At 44.4% G+C, this 21,072-nt stretch overlaps 1 protein-coding gene across 3 annotated transcripts in view; it reads left to right on the top strand.

The window, feature by feature from the left end:
- The window catches only part of Vps8 (vacuolar protein sorting 8), a 128,054-nt gene that overhangs the window by 83,383 nt on the left and 23,599 nt on the right, over positions 1-21,072 (top strand). For all 3 annotated transcript variants that reach the window (XM_089578363.1, XM_089578362.1, XM_089578364.1), the window contains exons 26-30: positions 1,659-1,743; positions 3,055-3,153; positions 12,070-12,159; positions 15,315-15,364; positions 18,850-19,006. In XM_089578363.1, coding sequence (XP_089434489.1) covers positions 1,659-1,743; positions 3,055-3,153; positions 12,070-12,159; positions 15,315-15,364; positions 18,850-19,006 — 481 coding nt within the window. The remainder of the gene's footprint in view (positions 1-1,658; positions 1,744-3,054; positions 3,154-12,069; positions 12,160-15,314; positions 15,365-18,849; positions 19,007-21,072) is intronic.

Below are 21,072 nucleotides of genomic sequence, written 5' to 3'. Positions count from 1 at the left end.
TTCTCCCAAATTCCCCTTCCTAAGCAGAGTAGCATGCCAGCGATTTTTAAACGCCGGCTAAATTCTCTGCATTTCATTAAAGAGTCTCTCTCTCTCTCTCTCTGAATGATCAAAGATTCCCGAATCTTCGAAAATCTTTGAATACTCATCAGCAATCATATACCACACTGACTTTCATGAATTTTACCGTGGTGAAACCACAATATCTGGGCACATTATCTGACCATCGAGTTTGAAGTGTCATTAAAGGGAAAAAAATGTGTCCTCTTCTCTTTCTTTTCCGGTGTTTATCATGTGCACTGATCGCATTCGGACGCTCTTAGGATTGACCTCGTGTGAAATTCTGTGAGCGGGCTTTCCCGCATATGCTACCTGATATGAACAGGATGGCCGGCCACCCGCTTTGAACAGTCACAATGAGAAAGCACACTGTTTTTTCTTTGATCCTTCCATATTGTGTTACATACTTGATGCTCACACCCATGGCATTCATCTTGTCGCCTTCATTCACCTTGAAGCCATTCTGATCACAGCTTTAGAGAAGCATAGTAGTGACAGTTATAGAATAAGTCTGGGTACGTTGGTTGTTCATACTTAAAAAGAAATAGCGCACAAAAAAAGACAGGACAAACAAGAAGACACGGACAAGCCCTGACTTCTTTTTTTATGTACTATTTTTTCTTTTTAAGACTAAGTTATCCACTGTGATCATGAGGTCTATTACAAGATGGGCCCCCTCTCGGTAACCTTAGTTACCTCTTTCATTTGCTGCATCTTGCACTATCCTTGGTCACCCTATTCCAGAAAATTTTCTACTCTTGTCACTCCACCCAATTTTCTTGTGCCTTTGGCTGCCTTCTGCTCTTTGGACACTCTGATTCTTTGACACCTTAGTCTAGTGCTTAAAGCCAGGGCGGTCTTGGGGCGGTCTCGGACGCCCCTACCAGTATTAGCAAGGGGTCTGAGACCCCCTGCACTAGAATGTATAGGGATTGCATGAATCTGAAGTTGGCAACCATTTTTTATTGTTATTGCCAGGAATGGTCGGAACATTTCTTCTCTATTGTTTCGAAAATTTCGCCACGATTTTAGTAAGAATCATTAATATCTTTTCTAAAGCCCAAGATGGAGAAAAATAAAATGCCGGCAGCATCACACAAAGGCTGGAAGAAAAAGGGCAACTCGTGCCCTAATACACGAGCCAGTCCAGAGCTGACCACTCAACTCCAAGGCTACACAACACACAACAACGAGCTCGCTGGCAGATCACGAAGATCACTTGTTTCATGTCTGTGTCATAGACTGAGCAAGCAACGAGCTTTAAAAAGGATTTCTGCCCTTTCTATAAAACGGTGTGTAAAACAGGCAGCTAGCTGCTTTCTCTATTTCCCTCTCCACGTGTGCTCGAACCGCCAGAGGCCCCCCCCTTCAATAGAACCAGACTTTAAGCACTGCCTTAGTCAAGGCTATGATGTAACAGTAGTGGAGTAGTGATGTAACAAAATTGAATTTTCATTGTGAGTTTTTGCCACAAAGGAAATTGTAAAACAGCTGTGAAAGAAAAGACCTCTGAAAAGTGCTCAACGTTTCTGGTAACATGCTTGCATGTTTGATGCACAAGTTGCAATTTTGGCAGCTTACACCATTGCTTGTTGCAGCTACCGTGTATGCGAGCACTTGTATGAGAAGCAGCGACTGTACAACAAGGTTTTCCTGTGCTACCTGGAGGACCGCTCACGCAAGGTGGGTGGCCAATGGCATACTGGTTGCAATAATAGCATGCATGGTTTGCATCAAGGGAATTTCTTCTATTCGTCCAGAGAGTGTGTCGCCCCTTTTTCATCCTCTGGAAACATTTTTGTGAAAATATTGAGAAAGTCTTTTAGCTTCGACACCAGTTCACATGTGTGAAAATGGAACATACATTGGTTGGCTTTCTAGGTGTGCACGTGGCACTAGTGCATAAAGGCTAATAGCAGTCGATGTATAGCTGTAATCAGTTGAGAATGTGGGCTTAGTCTGCATTGTGCTTGCGCTTTGACTGATTAATTGCAAAATGTAGTCTCAACTGAATATTACTGCAAGTTTATCAGTGGTGTAACTTCTGCACCAATTTTGCCAAACTGTGTGAAGTTTATAACGCTGGGGATATGAACGCTGCCTACTCACAACGTTGTCAATGGCAACGCATGCAGCGCACATCTGTCACTACCGCCACATAGCTTAGAACATGATTGAGGTGTCCACTGTTCCAAGAGGGCAGTTATGCTCCTTCCCTCTGGTTTCCAAGCTCCCGCTCCATTGGTTTCATAGCTTAAAACGCGACTAAGGTGTCCACTGCTGGTTACAACGGCGACGGTGACGCCGCGAAACGCAGAAACGGGCGCCAAAGAGCTACTCTCTAAAATCAAATTGGAGCAGTTAAGGCAGTTCTCTGTGTCATAGTATTTGTAGGTAAAAACCTTAATTTCAGCAAAAAAAATTTTCTGTGTTCGTTTTTGAAGTGCCAGAAGAATTCGGGTTGTCCAGTTGATTAAGCTTGGCAGTTTTTGCTAGTGCGTCAATGTGAGAAGACAAGCAGCCGACCACGCCTTCATTATCAGTTTGCGCAGCACGGATTTTTGGGAATTCAGTGAGGGCTATGGGTTGTACTCATAATGTGGTGTAATGCAGTGTTACAAAAACTGTATTCTGACAACAAAACTAATAGGGGCATTCAGTATGCAAGTGCACTCATTATATGAGTAAATGTATATTTGTGGAGTGTTAATAAATGTTGCCAGGAAAGTGGCATTAAAAGCAATTGTTTCTTGTAGCAGAGTGAAAAGTTGAGCATGTTGGTATTGGTTCATTTTGATGGAAAGACAGCACAAAAAAAAGACTAGACACTTGAGTAGGGCACACACTGTAACTGTTTAATTACTTTTGGTGGGGGGGGGGGGGGGGGTGCTGTAATTGAGTAGCAGAATGAATAGCATCTTTAAAGGAACTACTAATGATTGTAATCATTCAATTGTTTTCTAATGGCATTCAAGGTGTGTGTAATTGTTGCAGTTGCAAAGCTTCCAGTATGCCACATCCATCTTTAGCAGCCCTGATGTGGATGAACAGGAAAAGGCAGCACTCGAGGACCAACTGCTGGACAGCCTCGAGGTGAGAGAGAAAGTCGCCTTGTGTGAAAGGAAGTTTTTCAGCCTGGCTGTATGAGGAAACTTATAACGCTTGGAAGATATGTACAAGGTAGACAATACATGCACTAACTTTCAGCTGGTTTTCAATAACTTGTAAGTTCTACAAGTTTCCTTGTGGTGAACCAAATCTCTCAATTAGCCACACTGGCTGTATGGTTTGTACCACATTAATGCGCAGTGTGCTCAGTATGTCTAGCTCTTATACCTTTTTGTCATTCATGCATGGCTCCTCATTACTTGAGTTTTCCTGACTGTGGGCTTGCATATACAGTATAATCTCGTTACTACGAACCTCACATTAACGAATTTTTCATATTTACGAACTTTTTCAAAATCCCCGCCAAAATATCTATATTTTCAATGTAAAAATATTTCACTACTACGAATTTCAAAATACCGAACATTTCAGAATAACGAGCATGATTTATTTGCCCACCTATTATAAATGCACCTCATTATTACGAACTTACCCCGGAGAAGCGAGCCGACTCCCCGAGAGGCACACGCTAACTCTGCTAATCGCCAAGGGCAGGCATCCGATACAATCCAGTCCAATCCGAAGCCGCCTCGCAACCGGAAGTTGGCTCGTCTCTCCTCCTCCGTTTTTTTTTTTTTTTCTCCCACGGTGTGCCACGGCCGGTCTCGACCTCTCGACGCGCGCGCTCTCGCTCTCTCCTGCGCGCTCTCTCCTCTCTCCTTAAGAGAGAGCGAGAGAGCGCGCGCGTTGAGACCGGCCGTGGGTGTGCATGTGACTAGGCTACCTCCGCGCTTTTCTTTTTTTGTGTGCGGCCGCCGCGAACGCGAGGCCTAGTCGTTTCTCGCCGCTGCGTGTTGACTGTGCTGACGATGAATTCTGCGGGCGCCAGCGTCAAGATGAAGCGACGGCAGTTCACGCATCGTTTCGGAAGCGCCTTGTGCAGCGCTGTTAAACCTTCGGCTCGGACTCCCGACAGCCATAAATGTCCGCCAGGCTGCCGAAATGGTAACTGGGGTGTGGTGGAACGTAAAGGCCTCGACCATCAACAACTGCTGGAGGAAAGCTGGCCTGGTGAAATCGCCGCTTCACACAGAAGACTGCGATGACGCTGATAGCACGGATGACGACAGCGCAAAAGAGGTGCGGGCTGAAGTCACTGCGAAACTCTCTGTAGACTCTTCTGTAACTTTTGCCAACTACGCCGAGTCGGAAAATGCTGCCCCTGACTGTAGAAGACATCGTGAGCAGCGTTCGCGAGTATGGAGAGCGCGGCAAAGAAAATGAACTGGACGACGATGCCGACTCGCCGCCTGCAGACCAAGCGGCCGAACCTGTGTCTAGTGCGGAGGTTCTTGCATCCATAGGCAAACTTCGCACATTCATCGGACGTTGTAGCGATGTGCCTGATTCTGTGCTCCAAAAAGTTGACGTTGAAGAGTTCGTCCTGGGGCGCCTGTGTCGCACCCGCCAGAATCGCGGATTTCTTCAAATAAACGAGCGCTGAACCTCTCGTTTGCGTTCCTGTTTGAAAATTACATAGCTTGTCGTGTGCCCTTCCTGAAGATACAGTATTTTCATTGTCCAGTAATACTACTACCTTTTTTCGCGAGTCTTTCGTTATTACGATATTTCAAAATAACGAACGATTATTCGCGACCCCGCGAAGTTCGTTGTATCGAGATTTCACTGTATTTATTAGTATATAAAATACAGGCCCTTTAAATGAAAACTGATAAAAAACCTTCCTCTACCACTTCTCGGACTGCATTTTGCGCTGGTGCATTACCCGACAGCGAGAAGTCTCGAAAGCGTGATCTCTTAAGCATTCCACGAGACACTTGCTGGAGCACCAGCTATCAGTTAGCGGTGTACCTCTAACTCAAGAAGCCAAGCCAGAAATCCTTATTAGTACCGGGGTGTGAATATCAAAATTATGGTTGCGAAGTGAATATGGTTAATAAAAAGTGGTTGTGAATTGAATCGAGGCCTTGCACTGAGGCCTGCGGTTCCTGATAATTCGCTTGACAGGACACGTTGCGAGACTAGTTGGCTATGCATTGTTTTTGAAAAAGTAATCAAGCGCTATATTTTAAACTAAGGGCACATGTAAGACCATCATTAGGACATTCAAGTTGTGTAAGCAAAGTTTTAAGAGCAGAGCTATGGAGGCAAGTAAGACTTTTGCAAGACTGATTGGTGCCTCAGTGAAGATGCAGAATAGTTGGCCAATAGGAGGCTACAATCCCTGCAACGGCAAGCGGCCCAAACCACTGGGGCGTTATGAAGGTGCATGATTAATCAAGCCCTACACAGTGGTATGAAGCCCTTGAGAAAAGAGGAAGCTAGGAGGGAACCGGTGGTTCTAGGTGACCTCACCCTTCCACAAGACATTGCAGATGTTCTGGGGAAAGTACCGAAATACTGCATTGAGCCTAGCATCCAAATGCACGAGCTTTTGGCTCTTAACTGCCGCATAGCTATGAAAGCTGAAAAAAGATGACGAAGGAAGGTCTATTCTCGCATAGTAGACAGCATGGTGAGGACCACGCTGAAGAAACCTGTCACCAAAGGGAAAGACATGATGGTCAGAGTGCTCACGTATTGCAGGGATAACGGTCTGTCTCACCCACAAGTGGATGAAAAGGGAAGCTTCGTCGTCGTACCATCTTGTCTCTACAACGAAAAAACATTGCAAGCAATATCAGAGAACTTTGTTGCAGTAAAACCGTCCACGGCCGGTATTAAGGGCAAAGCAGTGGCCCTCTGTAAATCCATGGAACTCCAGAACCTGGCAAGAGCTGTCTCTGGTGTACTCCAGAGTGAATACTTTATCATTCTTCTTCACTGTGAAAACCCATAAACTCAGTGCACTGTTGAGGACAGTTGTTAGCAAGAAAGGTGCCTGGCAGCAGCACATCAGTTGGTTTGTGGAAGCACGAATAAGCAGAACGGAATGAAAATAAAAATGCAGTACATGGCAAAATTACATGGGCACATGAAAAAAGAACAGAGTAAGAAACCTAACGACAGGGAAATAAGATAAATAGATTACGTGGTACATGTTAAAGCACAACAACAAAATAGTATAAAATGCTCATAGCTTGTGTTGTTAGTTCATAATCAAAAAAGTCGTCATAGAGTACAATTCATGATATGCTGAGCAAAATACGACTAACAGATAAAAAAAAGATGAAAAGCATAAAAGAACAACATAAGTACAAAAATTTGCTTTAAAGTGGCATTTAACAGCTGCAACAAATGAAAAAAAATATCATAAAGATGTGACTGAAGGCATGTTAAGTGATGGCTTCACTAAAATGTGCAGTGAGTTGGTGATAAAATGTATCTGGACGAGAGAGAGAAGTGATGTTATCTTGTAAATCATTCCATGGTCTGATCGCTCAAGGAAGTGCCGGTGTATTAAAAGCTAATGTGTCACCATATATCCGTGTGAAGCTAAGGTGATTGTGCAATCTTTTACACATGCGAGACGGAACATTGAGGTGAAGCAGACATGATCTATTGAGGTGAATGTTACATAGTTGTGAAATAGTATTAAGAGAGCAGTGTCACGGCGTGTGGCTAAAGACTGTATTGAAAGATCGGTTTTGATCTGAGTGATGCTGGAATGATAGTTTCCTGAAATGAATCGTGCAGCCCTTTTCTGGATGGACTCTAATCTGGTGACCATGTTGTTATGATAAGGCGACAAATGGGGGACGCAAACTAAGGATGTGGACAAATTGAAGTTAAGTAAGCTAGGTTTTGAATGTTAGCAGGAGAAATTCTGAGATTGCAGCGTAGGTACCCTAAAGACTTTTAGATGGTGGCGCATATGGATGTAATATGTAAGGACCACAAAAGATTTGAAGAAAGATTAACCCCGAGGTGTTTGTAATGGGATGCGTGACACATTAAATCATTAAGATGACTTTGCACTTTGATATGTTAAGGGTCATTAACTATGTGTAGCAACCAGTCATTAATAAATTGAAGATCTGATTGGAGTGCCAGGTGGTCATCAGTAGATTTAATAGGACGATAGATAATGCAGTCATCCGCAAAAATGCGCATAGGGTATGCCATAGGGTAGATCATTTATACACAGTCCACGACCAAAAATTCGAACCCCAGATTTTTCGTACATGTTTGATGATTTGGATTTTTTCGCGACACTGCAACATAGCCCATAGAGCCAATGCATAACAGCACCTGAAATTTCGCACGTACCATAGCTGACTGCTCGGTTTTTCGACCTCGTTCGTGCTTGCTGCCCATGGCCAAGCCACCATATCATGTGTACAGTGGCAGCTCGTTAATTAGGAAGATGAAAACGTCATCGAACAAAACAAATTCAAGCTGAAAGGAGCCTCGTAAATGGCAGGGCTAATATTCTCAGCGAGTTGGCACATTGTGGCCACGTGGTTTCAAATTCGGACTGTTCTTGGACATGGTCCGCTGCACAAACTTGTACACTAGTCATAGTTTGCGAAACTCATTTATCCTCGAGTCTTTCATCCCTACTACGAGAAGAGGAGCGAAGAGCTTGGGAAGTGCGCGGCTTCATGGAAATGGAGAGCGCGGAAGAAAATCGTGGTGCATTTCAAAGCGAGGTCAGCATACCCATGCAAAACACACCGCAACCCTGACTTTTCTATTGTAAATCGGTCAACATCTGCTGTTTTGATGACAGGCAAGACACATACCTTTATACACAAGCCACCACACAGTGCATATCTCCGGCTATAATGTTGATTTTGGCTCTAGTCATCATCATCATCAGCCTGACTATGCCCACTGCAAGGCACAGGGCTCTCCCATGCCTCTCCGATTAACCCTGTCCTTTGCCAGCTGTGGCCACCATATCCCCGCAAACTTCTTAATCTCATCCGCTCACCTAACTTTCTGCCTTTCTCTTGGCATCCACACCGTCACCTTTAAGGTCCAGCGATTATCTTGCCTTCACATTACATAGTGGCTTTAGTCACTAGGCCTAAATATGGAGGTCAATGCCGACGCTTGCTTCAGCCTTTTGTCGGTTCTTATCGTTTCCCCATCTTCGCCTTCTTGTTGTTCCAGACCCTTCGTACTGCGGTCATAGTGCAGTTTCTGCAGCGATGGGTTCGCTTTCGCGTCTAGACTTTGTCCCAGCTCATGCGTTCGTTGGTGACGTGCCGAAGGAGTACGGCCATCGTGCGCCGAGCTCGTGAAAGCGGTCACTGCACGTCGCATATGCAGACAACAGGCACCAAAATATAGCCTTGAGGAGTTTCAGCAGTGTACATAACTACTGATCGCATCCTCCGGCGTATTGGAAATAAGTTAATGATTTTTTCGGTGAAATTTGATTTTTCGGACAATGTCGTGGTCCCTAGAGAGGTCGAAAAATCGGTCGTTTACTATAAATAAGAAACAATAAAGGATCAAGCACACTGCCCTATGGCACACCGGAGGTGACTGAAGAAAGATTAGAAGAAAGATTGTTGACAAATATGAACAGTTGGCAATGCAAAAGGAAGTTACCAAGCCAAGATAAAGTCATTCAGTCTGCCAGGAAGGATGATAATTTGGAGGGATGATAAGAAATGATAATCTATAGATGTTGAGAATCTGTTTTATTTAGTGCCCCATAACTACCTGTTTATTGCATTTCAATTGTCTTTCAGAGTGCAGCCGGGGTGTGTATTGACAATTTTATGTCGTTTTTAGAGTTTATATTAATGCCATTTTTGTACAGTTTGACAACCGATGGTTTTTACAACGTCAGGGCATTTGCATCGGATCATGTGTCGCTCCAGTCTTGGGTAACATTTTTCTTGCATCAATTGACAACATCCTGGCTTCACTAATTGACGATGGAAGAGCCCTAAAGGTTTTTAGATATGTTGATGGTTTTTAGTACTTTTAAAGGAGTGTAATGTAAGCCGTTATGACGAAATCGCAAGGAAAATTTTGAAAATTTTGCAACTGTTCGGAGAAAATGACAAAGGGCTCTCTTTCACGTACGAGTTGCTGAAAAAAACAGCCTTCAATTTTCAGACCTCAGCATCAATCTCGGAGGAAGATTTGTTAGCTGGTGTTACCACCCTAGAGCAAAAAAAAAGATTTTTACCCTTTGATTTGGCGCAGTCAGAAACTGTCAAGAGAGCTATTGTGACTCTTTTGCTGGAATCTGCACTCCTCAAGTCATGCCCTCACATAATGCTGGTGAGCTTTCAGGGAGAGGTAGCTAGACTGCGCAAAGCAGGGTTCCCTGACTACGTGTTGGCAACTGTGTCTGAGGCGCGCTTACAAAATATCAAGGGGAGACTAAAGAAAACACAGAGACAAGAGCACAGTAGTGCCAAGCCAGTGGTGATCCCGTACATCCATAGGGTGTTCCACAACCTGAAAGGGTTGGCAACAAGCTTGGCATGCCGAGGTTATTTTCTGATGCACCAGGTAAATTGGCCAAGATGGGCTCCAGGGTCAGCAGTGGCGACCCTGTGAGTTCCGGCTGCAGAATGAAACACACAAAGCTGTACATATTAGTGTGCCATGGGTGTGGTTTATGAGATCCCCCGCGGTGGCTCAGTGGTTATGGTGCTCGGCTGCTGTCCCGAAAGATGCGGGTTCGATCCCGGCCGCGGCGGTTGAATTTCTTTGGAGGAGAAATTCGAGGCCCGTGTACTGTGCGATGTCAGTGCACGTTAAAGAACCCCGGGTGATCGAAATTTCCCGAGCCCTCCACTACGGCGTCTCTCATAGCCTCAGTCGCTTTGGGACGTTAAACCCCATAAACCAACCAACCAACCTTTCATGTGGCAAAGTATATGTTGGGCAAACTGGCCGCTGTGTCAACGACCGTGCTAGGGAAAACATGAACTATCACTTGATAACGTTTCAGACTTGTACCAGAATCTACCCGCCCATTGCCGCCCTTACAAAGGTGAAAACGATCATAACCATGAGCCTTGTGTTTAAATCATAATTATATGTAGAAGTGTAGACATATATAGCTTGCAAATTGTCAAAAATGTTTTTTTTATCAATGAAAGAGGCGACACGTGCGTCAGCACCACATCAGCCTCCTTGCAAGCCAGTGAATTCAGATTATTAAATTGGCGATAATGTGCAGTCTGCTGTCCTTAATCTACTAGGTTTTTGTTTGTTTTTTTCCTACTGTCATGAATGTGCATGCGCTCAGTACCTTCATTCTGTATAAAACGTGTCTGCTTCAATAAAAATAGTTGAAGTACAGCGCCCATCCTTTCAAGTTTTTCTGTGTCCTCCTGTAGTGCTGGATTACTTTTTCAAAAACAGTTCCTGATAAGTAACTAAATATCTTAAAATAATTTCATTGTGAATGTAGCGAATGTAAATTGCAAACTAGCACTATTTCACAAACTGTAGTTGTATAAAAAAATTTATATTGCACACTGACAGAACCTCCCTCTTTAAGGGGGTCCATGTCCTTGCCCAACAATGAAGCAGCCACATTAGTGCTTTATTCCTGTTCAAGTAAAAACGACAGCAAAGGCAGTTCCGATGGCAAGACCAGCACTTCACTTGCAGTAGAGCAGTGTGGTGCGAATGATGAAATGCCTCGGGCAGCTGCGCGACAGAAGTTATGAGGCAGCCTGTCACGCGGCGGCGCCAGAACAAAACAGCAATGTGCTATCTTCAGCTCACGTCTGTACTAGTAACCAGGCTCTGCCCTTTAACAAGAGCTCATGCATACGCGTCGATGCAGAATAGTTGTGGCTGCTCTCACAACATGACACATCTAGACACTCAAGCAAGCCAGGCACGACTAATCAGAACTCAAAGCACATTACGAAACATTGCACTAATTTCAATGCGACACCACTGATGGGGCTGCGGGCGCCACAGCCGCTCATGCCAGTTACCCCTTGTGCACCTCCGGAGGACTGCCACTCCCCATTCATCCCATGCATCCCATTCATCCCATGGACTTCATCCCATGCAGCCCTTATATTCCAAGCCATAGGAGGGCCGGGGCCCCACAATACGTTTTTGCTTTTACTCACATCAGCATAATTTATTTTATCTTTAAGGCCCACGAGGCGTTTTCGCGCAAACAATTGTCGCGCCGAACACACCATTCACGAATTCATTTGCTGGAACCCATTTTTGCTAAGACTGACTCATTCAAGCACAGTTTTTTTCCACGGACTGTTTCTGACTGGAACTCTCTTCCTGAGGCCATTTTCTAGTCCTCAAATTTTAGTAAAGCTCTTGAGAAGCATTTTCTCGAGTGAATGAGCGTTGTATTTCGTTATTCTGCTCATTGTTTGTAACCCCATGTATTTTCTTTGTCATTTTCAATGCCTTGTATAGCCCCTCCTGCATGTGCCAATCTATTGGCCTGCAGTATTATGAAATAAATAAATAAATGAGGTTGGTAGGTATGTCCCAAAGCTGCATGTGGGCTACAGTGTAAGAATTCGGTGAAGTGATATAGCCCTGGGCCTGAACATTGTTGTTGCCCATGGCTAGAACCTGCGCCCGTGAACAAAAAAATGAATCGGCAGTCAGCCGTGGCAGCACCTGCAGGTGCCCACATCAGTCATCAGGAACAGAATGCCCGTTGCTTTGGCTGCACTGAATTTACAGATGGTAGCGAACAGTTGAGATGAAATGCCTAAACCAACGACAGCTATCTCAAACTATCGAGAGACTGTCACCCATAATCACGAGTGTTCCACAGTGATCTTTAATTGCAAAAAGAAATTGATAAAACTGTGTGCCTGTGACGATAAGCAAGGGACATAAACAAACATAATGAAGCTTTCTGGCATTACATTGCTTTGTTGTATACTGTGCAGGGAGCAGTCTGTTTGTTCTACGCTTTGTGACTTTCCCATACCTCAAGAGTGAATTATGTTGCTTGTTGTGCAGGCACTTGTGGAAGTGGACAACAAGGCTGCATCACAGCTGATGTTGCGGCACCTTGCTCACCGTGTGGATGATATCATGCATCGCTTGGAGGCAAGTCGTTCAGGGCCAAAAACTTGGGCCGGGTGGATTTGGTGGTTGTGCTTGGGCCATGCAGGTCATGCATTTGCCTAGTTGGGATCACTGGCATAGTTTGTCTTCAGTCTGCAAACAAGGCATGGCTTGAAGCACAGCCAACAGAGGGTTGTGTTGATTAGCCAAAAATGTACAGCCCAGGGGGGTTTACATCCAAGTTAGGTCCTTGTGGTGTCCAGGACGAGTGTTCTTCTCATGCACACTTTTGACCTGAAATGTTCCATTTTCTGGTGCCGCTTTAATTCGTAAATCTGGATAATTTGAACTGCCAACTCGGTCTCGGCCTTGTAAGTCTATTGTGTTGGACGCTAAGGGGGGTCTCGCACCGGTTAATTTGACCGGGCGTGCGAAGGGGGGCTGCATCCACACAAGACCAGCGCAGCAGAGGTCATCCAAATAGCACTACTCAAAGGCTGAGTTTCGTGCTGCAGAGTTGCTCAGGCACTTCTGACCTACACGCGACGGCAGGTGTGGGAAAAAACGGACAGCCCTGTCTCAGAGACCAGTCCGGCCACATATCTGCTCAACCACCTCAACACGTTAGTGAGCGCATTCTTTCATATGTGTTTGTTTCCGTCAGTGTTATCCCTAGGTAGCGAGCATCCTTTTCATGCCTGTATGTTTGTTTACATGAGGCCACCCAAACATTTTACGAATGGAGGGCCGGGAGTCCCTTTTGTTCGAAATGCACGGCGAAGCGCAGACCTGGGATATACTGGGGAACCATCTGGTATTTTCTTGGAAAGCAAGCCTGTGCACGTGTGCGCTTCTTTGTGTGTGTTAGTGTGTTTCTTCTGTCCGTTTGTGTCTTTTCTCTGTTCTAAGTTTGTGGCTTTCAACGGAGCAGGTAAAAACCAGGACAGCAGCAGTGTAGACTAGAAGAACAAGTGAGAAAAACAGTTTGTGTGCGGAGCAGTCGAGTGCACAAACAAGGGGAAGGCTTTATGACACAGCACAACGCACAGAACACACTGAAGCAAGCATGAATTGGGACAGAAAACTAAAAACCTTATTTTCGTGGGCTTGTATGCATGTGCGAAAACAAAAGGCGTGACGGAAAGCATGCGCACAACAAGCAGATGGCGCGCCGCATCAGCCATGCCCACCCTTCACCCGTCACTCAGAATGATGGACCAGTGGAATTCCTTTCATGAAGGTTTGGCAGATCACATCATCTGCAAATCTTGGGATGCCAGCGTAGCGGATGAGGAGGTTGGCTCCTCAAAAGGAAGAACGAATGGGTTTTGATTTGAATTTTTGCTGCTTTTTGGGGCACACATGGCTCTAGTATTTTGCAGAGGTTATCTTCAATGCCTTATCTTAGCAGCGGGCTTATTTGTTTAAAATGTCCAGAACCCCTGGTCAATGACCCTTTAAGACCTGCAGTTTTCCTCAGTCTTTCGAGAAATTGCAGATTTCAGCATTTTTTGCAGAATTGTGTGTTTGCAGTTACATATTCTTTCTTTGATGATGTGTTTGTAGACATTGGTAGGAATGATAGACTGATGGGAATTTGTTTATTTTAATCATCTAAATTCTCCTGAAAGGTTAAACCTGGTAACAAACAAAGTCCTTGACATGCTTGCTGCCCCATCCACTGAAGCAAGCTAGCGCAAGTCGTTTCCTTCCAAAGTACCTTGCTTTATATTTGGAACCATAAGGCTCCATAAGCTACAAATATTGCGCACATTGTTTTTCTTTGAGATAACCACAGCAAGCTCACCTACCAGGCTTATGAGCTGAAAGGCAAAGCCAACTTCTCGACGGTCTTGAGTCATTGAGGCAAAGTGCACAGCGCGCACTGGCAAGAGAGACTTGCTACACATGAGGAAAGGAGGCAGCGCGATCCGTTTAGAAAGAACAGAAGGGAATGAAGAAGCGTGAATCAGGGGAAGGAGAAGGGCGGACAGAAATATGCGCAGCACAAAACTGGAGCAGGAAGGGGCGGGCTGCCTGAAAGGCATCGTGCGGAAAATAGTTCTCAGTCGGCGTAATTTAAAATTTTCCACGGCAGAAAATTAGGGGTCCTAGTCATGGTACTATCAGTGCAGTTGTGTCATGGATGATAAGTACAGTGAATGTCACAATACTTGAAGGAGAGCTGGAGTAATTTTTACTAGCAGCTAATTTATTTTTATTTATATATTTGTCTTTTTTGACGTGCCCACCAACAGCATGGCAGCTTACAGGATGGTGCACATTGCATGAAGAGCAGTACAATACACACAAGAAGGTATAGAAGGATTAGTTTGCAAGTAAAGGAAATGGAAAGTATAACAGTATTAGTGGCAGCCACCTCAAATAGCATGCCAGTCAATAAAACCAACATCAATGCACACTCTAGAAAAATTATAGTGGCAATCGTGGTAAAAAATCACATTCTGTATAGACAGACAGTTGCATAGTTATATAGGCAGTTGTATAGACAGGCAAGTTTGTTGCTGAGATTACCATGACCAGTGTGTCTAGGATAAAAAGCAGCTTGTGGTCTCAAGCCTGTACATGATAGCACTCTGATAAAAACTGCATTACAATAACATTGTGATGATTATTTGGGATTTATGAAGGAACCGTCTTAAGGCTATTGTCATCTTGGCACAATAGGCTATTCACTCCAGGTAACAAAGAAATAGTGGGAATTAACAGTAAATTCTGTTGATCATACCAGCTTTACACTTTTGAGAGTGAAAAACATGAATGGCACAGTGAACAGTATTTTGCTTGTGGTTTCAAATCCCATTCTGCCTTGTGTAGGGTGAGTGTGGCAGGAGTGAGAGCAATGTGGACGGGTGAGCTGAAGGTTCTTGTGCGTTTTTGTTTAACTCTGAGGAGTAGAGTGCATGGGGAAAAAGCTTTGTTGCTATTTCTTTCGTTTGTATTCATCTGAATACAAAATTTAGCTCAGCAGGAAAATTTGCATCATTCCACGGTTGTGCTGCTTTTAATAATGATTTAAAGTAAGGCTGGTGAAGCAAAGCGGTGAATGCCGCCACCTTGCTCTGTGGGATGCGAGGAGATGCTGGCAAGACTACAGAGTTGACTTCGTTCTGCTTTGTGGGAAGTGGTTATTCATGTTCTGAAAACACGAACTTGGCGGTTATTTTTGCTTGTAGGGGCAGCCAAAGGTGCTCTACCACTTCTTGCAAGGTGTCTGGAATAGCAGGTGAGACTGATCAATTCTGTGTGGCAGCAGTTGCATGAGGAACGAGTGATCCAAAACAGTTTGTCATTGGCATTCATTGTCACAATTTGTGGATTTTTGCTTTTGCTGTGTGCTCAAGCAATGTCACAGGTGATAATATCGTATTTACTCAATTCTAACGTGCACTCATTTTTAAAGGGCAGAAAAAAAAAATAGTGCAATGACCTCGATAGTAATGCACACCAGATTTTCAGGCTTCGATAAAGAAACGAATTTTTTCACTCAGGGCAACCAACCTTTATTGCAACTGCTCTAATGTCACAATGAAGCAAGCCTCGCCATTGCCTCAGTCGCGTTAGCTTTTCTTAGCTTGTTCCTTCACTCCCTCATTAGTGTCCGCAATGCAGATATTAGCACCACGCCAAGATGCTGCGCTCCGATAATATTATGGCACATTTATTTTCCTACGGGAGCTCTGGCGGCGGTGGCGCATTCGGTGAACTTGGCAGAGAGTGCCAAGAGGCCCTTGACAGGAGCGTTGGTGGCGGTTACACGCTCGGCACAGGGCTGCCCAGCTGCACTAGTGTGTGCTTGGAAAGCCTCCACACTCAAGGCTGTCTTTTTTTTCAACGTGATGTCACAGTGCACGCGGCGCGTCTTCCCAACTGACATTTATATGTTGGCTCTAGTCCAGGTCGGCGCCTTGCTGACGGGGCACTTCAGATGCTCGCAAGGCCTATAGCTATCCACGAATGTGTGGTAGGCTAGGTAGGCGATAATCATAATATTGATGCGCAGGAAATACCAAGCCACCATTTTATAATGCCGGCAACAACAGTGTAGTTTAATTTTCGTACTCGGTACTGTAGCTCGTGTCATTTTTTGGTGATTTTTTTTCTGGAAAAAAGGTGTGCGTTAGAACTCAGCATATACTGTACTAGTACACTTCTTGGGAATCTGTTTGTGTGATGTGTTTGCTCAACAAGTGCTTGAGTATGGGCTCTTGCTTGGCATAGGTTATTCCTTCAGACACCCAGGACATTTGCACACAGTGATGGGGAGAAGAACGACACATGCAACTACTGATGCTGTATTTTGCACATTAACCACCATTTGTTAAAAAGCAACAAAAATTGAGCATTTCTAACATCTCAGTGTTTGCACTTTTTTTTGCTGTTTGTGAAACTGACAAGCTCGAATACTGAAAGATTTTCAATCTTTCATACATGCTTGTCTCCTGTCTGTTATTTTCCCTGCCATCAGAGGTCATAGAACCATACCACTCTGAACCACAAGACTTCACGCCTGTGGTTTAAGATTAGTCATGTCTTTAATCTTAAAGAACGTCACCCAAGGAGTAGAGTCTGCATTGGGTCCTGTCTATTGCTGCTCGTATGAGGCATATTTTTTCCTAGCCACAATTCAAGGAGGCCTAAAAAATGGTGATATTATAGTCACTCCAAGATGCGTTGATGACTTAAGATAAGGGCTAGAACAGTGATTGGAACACTATGCTGTGTTTCGAGGGGCTTTTTCTGAAACGGCATTCAGCCAGGAAGTGCTGACAAATGGTTGCTTATGATTTGACACATTCAAAAAAAATTCAAGCAGAGGGCTTAGTCGGGATGGTTGGTGCATGTTGATGGAAATGACTGAATAGCGATAACAGACGGGGCAGAAGAGGAGAACACAGACGCGTGTGCTGCGCATGTGTCTGTGTTCTTCTCTTCCATCCCATTCGTTAGCGCTGTTCAGTCGTTTCCATCAACTTTAAAAAAGGCTTCCTATGTCGGATGTATCAAAGAGGAACAAGGGCATTGTAATTTTCATTTTTGAACAGTTGAAAAATATTAAAGGAGGCTGGTCACAATTCACTGCAGGTACTGCCACAGACACACCTTGATGTAGAAAGGCTCACTTGCGGTCAAAAACTTTTGTAATGGTACTTTCCTGTTTCAGCAATCTTAATAACTTGACAGGTTCCTGAAACGGCATCCCTCATGGATTGCTTTGGAACATTAAACTCCATAAACCAAACCTTCCCGGTTTCGCCGACTACAAGCTCCATGATAGGCCCAAACAAAAACTGAAGGCCCAAAAACGAAAACACATCATTAGAAGCACGGGAGCCACACTGTATGCGGCGCAGTTGCGCGGGCTGCATTCGAGCTTGATGTTACGACTTTTTTCTTGTCGTTTGTGATACGCAGCTTTTAGATTGTCACTGACAAAAGTTGACAGTGGTCACTACGAAACAACCTCAGTAGCGTACACGTGCGGCATTTTTGTCCCTTACGCTGGGCTGCTTACATGAACACTGTTCTTATCTTAGTGATCTGAGCCATTTATCGACTGCACTGTGACACAATGCAGTGACATGCCGCATGGTGGTGCACTTCATTTTCAGACTCTCGAGCGCATGGCGGCTGCTCTTAATGGTTGTCAGCGCATTGATTTTATGCTAGACTTCGCAGTACCGTGTGGGGGCCTTTGCCGCCTCCTGGCAGTTGATTCTGCGAGGAAAGGGCTAGTTGTCTCATGAGACAAGTGCAAGATACTGCCATTCAGAAATGCCACGACATTTTGCCACTAGTTTAGATGAAATTTGTAACTTTTGAATGCTTAGGAAGTTTCAGTAGTGAAAGTGCAGTGCCAATCGAATTGAATCGGAAATATTATTCGCTACCTATTCTAAATTTAGCATACCCCTTTTTAAAAGCTGAAGCACTTGAGCATGTTTTTTTTGTACTGACAAAGATGTGATGACCCCTTCAGGTACACATTATGATTCAGTGGAGGGAAATTTTTATGGTTTCTTATTTTTGTGAGGACCATGCCATTAAAGACTCTATCTAGCCATTCGAATAATGCAATTTTGTTAGGTCCTCATATATCCACATTGTGACTCAGCACTATTTATGTTCCTTTTGACTCCTTCCTGTCGTATTAAGTAGTGATGTAAACAAATCAGCACATTTTAGATACTTTAAAGCGTGTGTTCTTGCAAAACAAGCATATGAAAATTGACTCTCTGAAAAGCCATATCATATCTACCATAACACACGGATACATCCATTACGAAAAAAAAATAGATTCCTGCATTCGCTTTGCATTTTGACCGAGTATCTTCCTTCACAGCAGTCTTCAGACTTAAGCACATTTTATTGCATCTACACATGTGGAATTTGCACTCTGTGTAGGCGAGGTTTGATAGTGTTCAGCTTACATTCACACATGGGGACACAGTGTTTAAAGTAGTTGCTAGGTGCAAGTGATGTCCTCTTGTCCTTGTATATATTGTGATGAGTGAGGTAAATGCTGCCCAGCTGACTTTCTCTTGAGTGTCTGCCTGACTGGTCAGGAAAGCAGTTCCTTGAACCCTTTTGGCAGTACTATATTGGGACAGTTGATATTCTTCGTTCCACTAGTAGTATGCTGCATTGTGAGACCCAACATTCCTGAGTAGATCATGCACTTTTTCGTTAAACTTGCTGTGTGTTCTGCAGAGAAGCCTCCAGTCTGCCTGCTACCCAAGGTGCTGCTGACAGCTTGGCTGCTGCAGTGCAGGAACGCTACATTGAGCTCATGTGCCAGTTTGAGCCAAACATCGTGTGTGCCTTTCTCAGCACATCAGAAGGCTACCGCATTGAAGAGACCTTGGCGGTGAGCTGTGCAATATCTCTTCCAGTATCTCATCTGCTTCATGGCAGTCTAGAAACCCCTTTAAAAGGCAGTTATGAGTGTATGTCGTGGCGCAGTGTGCATCTGAGCCGTGAATGATTCTGACCATAAGGATGGACGCATGGTGGGACCCCTTGCATTCCTGGACATCCCTTGCGTTGTGTCCCTTTCATTTCATTTTCATTTTTACTTTGTACATGTAAAAGGGCCATTGGTAAAAATGAGTGATATCGGTGAGCACAAATATGCATGTCATGGAGCGCATTTAGCATATTTATTTTTCATCACACCTACTGCGTCATTTTTCAAAAAATGATTAAAAAAAAGGACCGGGCAACGATAGCGTAGAGGTAGAGCATCCGCCTCGCGTGCAAGAGGACCGGGGTTCGAATCCCGGTGCCACGCAATTCTCCACCGGATTAAAAAAAAAACTCCGCATGTCGATGGAATTGCATAACCAGGCTTGGAGTGCGGCCTGATTTCGGTGACCAGAACCGACAATGCACTTCCTCACCAGAACAGGATTTGGCCACCCTGGTGTAGTACTTGGCCGCAACCTTCTATGAACAAACCAATTAACCCTCGGCCCTCAGTCCCCAGCGGCTGCAGAGCAGTTGACCAAGGCGGCAGTCAGACCTGTGACTGCCGCCTGTGACGCAGCAGAGGGTGCTGTGACGCAGCAGAGGGTGCTAAGAATCACTGGCTCCTTACAGGCCGCCATTGGAAACTGAACCTGGCAACATTTAACACTAGAACCTTATCCAGTGAGGCTAACTTGGCGTTGTTGTTGGAGGAATTAGCGGGTATTAAATGGGATGTCATATAAGGGCTTAGTGAGGTTAGGAGGACAGATGAGGCGTATACAGTACTAAAGGGCGGGCACGTACTATGCTATCATGAATTAGTGGACAGACGAGAACTTGGTGTGGGATTCCTCATCAATCAGGATATAATTGGCAACATAGAGGAGTTTTATAGTATTAATAAGAGGGTTGCAGCTATCGTAATTAGGCTTAATAAGAGGTACTAGCTGAAGGTGATGCAGGCCCAGGCGCCTACATCAGAAGCTTGGAAGAATGCTAACATTATCTTAATTCATAAGAAAGGAGATGTCAAGAACTTGAAGAATTACAGACCGATCAGCTTACTGTTTGTTGTCTACAAGGTATTTACTACGGTAATCGCTAATAGAGTCTGGACAACCTTAGACTTCAATCAACCAAATGATCAGGCAGGCTTTCGGAAAGGCTACCCGACAATAGACCATATTCATGCTATCAATCAGGTGATAGAGAAATGAGCAGAATAAAACCAACCCCTATATATAGCCTTCATTGATTACGAGAAAGCATTTGACTCAGTGGAAACTTCAGCTGTCATGCAGGCATTGCGAAATCAGGGTGTAGAAGAGTGTTGTGTGAAAATACTGGAATGCATCTGTAACGATTCCACAGCTACCATAGTCCTTCAAAAGCCGGCAATAAAATTCCAATAAGGAAAGGTGTCGAGCAGGGAGACGTGAGCTCACCAATGCTATTCACCGCCTGTTTACAAGAGGTATTCCGGGGCCTGAAATAGAAACAGTCGGGGATAAGAGTTAATGGAGAGTACCTAAGTAATTTGCCATTTGCTGATGACATTGCCTTGCTAAGTCACGCAGGACATGAACTGCAAAGGATGATCAATAAGTTAGACAGACAGAGCAGAACGGTGGGGCTGAAAATTAACATGCAAAAAACCAAAGTAATGTTCAACAGTCTAGCAAGGGAACAGCAGTTCGCACTTGGTAGCGAAGTGCTGGAAGTAGTAAGAGAATACGTCTACTTAGGGCAGATAGTGACCACTGATCCGGATCATGAGAGGTAAATAACTAGAAGAATAAGAATATGGTGAAGCGCATATGGCAGGTTCTCTCAGATCATGAATGGCAGTTTGCCAATATCCCTCAAGAGAAAAGTATACAACAGCTGTATCTTACCGGTACTCACCTATGGGACAGAAACGGGGAGGCTAACAAAGAGGGTTCAGCTTAAGTTAAGAACAATGCA

This window comes from Amblyomma mixtum, chromosome 3 (assembly GCF_055824585.1).
Source record: "Amblyomma mixtum isolate Tamu chromosome 3, ASM5582458v1, whole genome shotgun sequence".
Taxonomy (NCBI): Eukaryota; Metazoa; Arthropoda; class Arachnida; order Ixodida; family Ixodidae; genus Amblyomma; species Amblyomma mixtum.
This window is presented reverse-complemented; position numbering and strand designations above follow the sequence as displayed.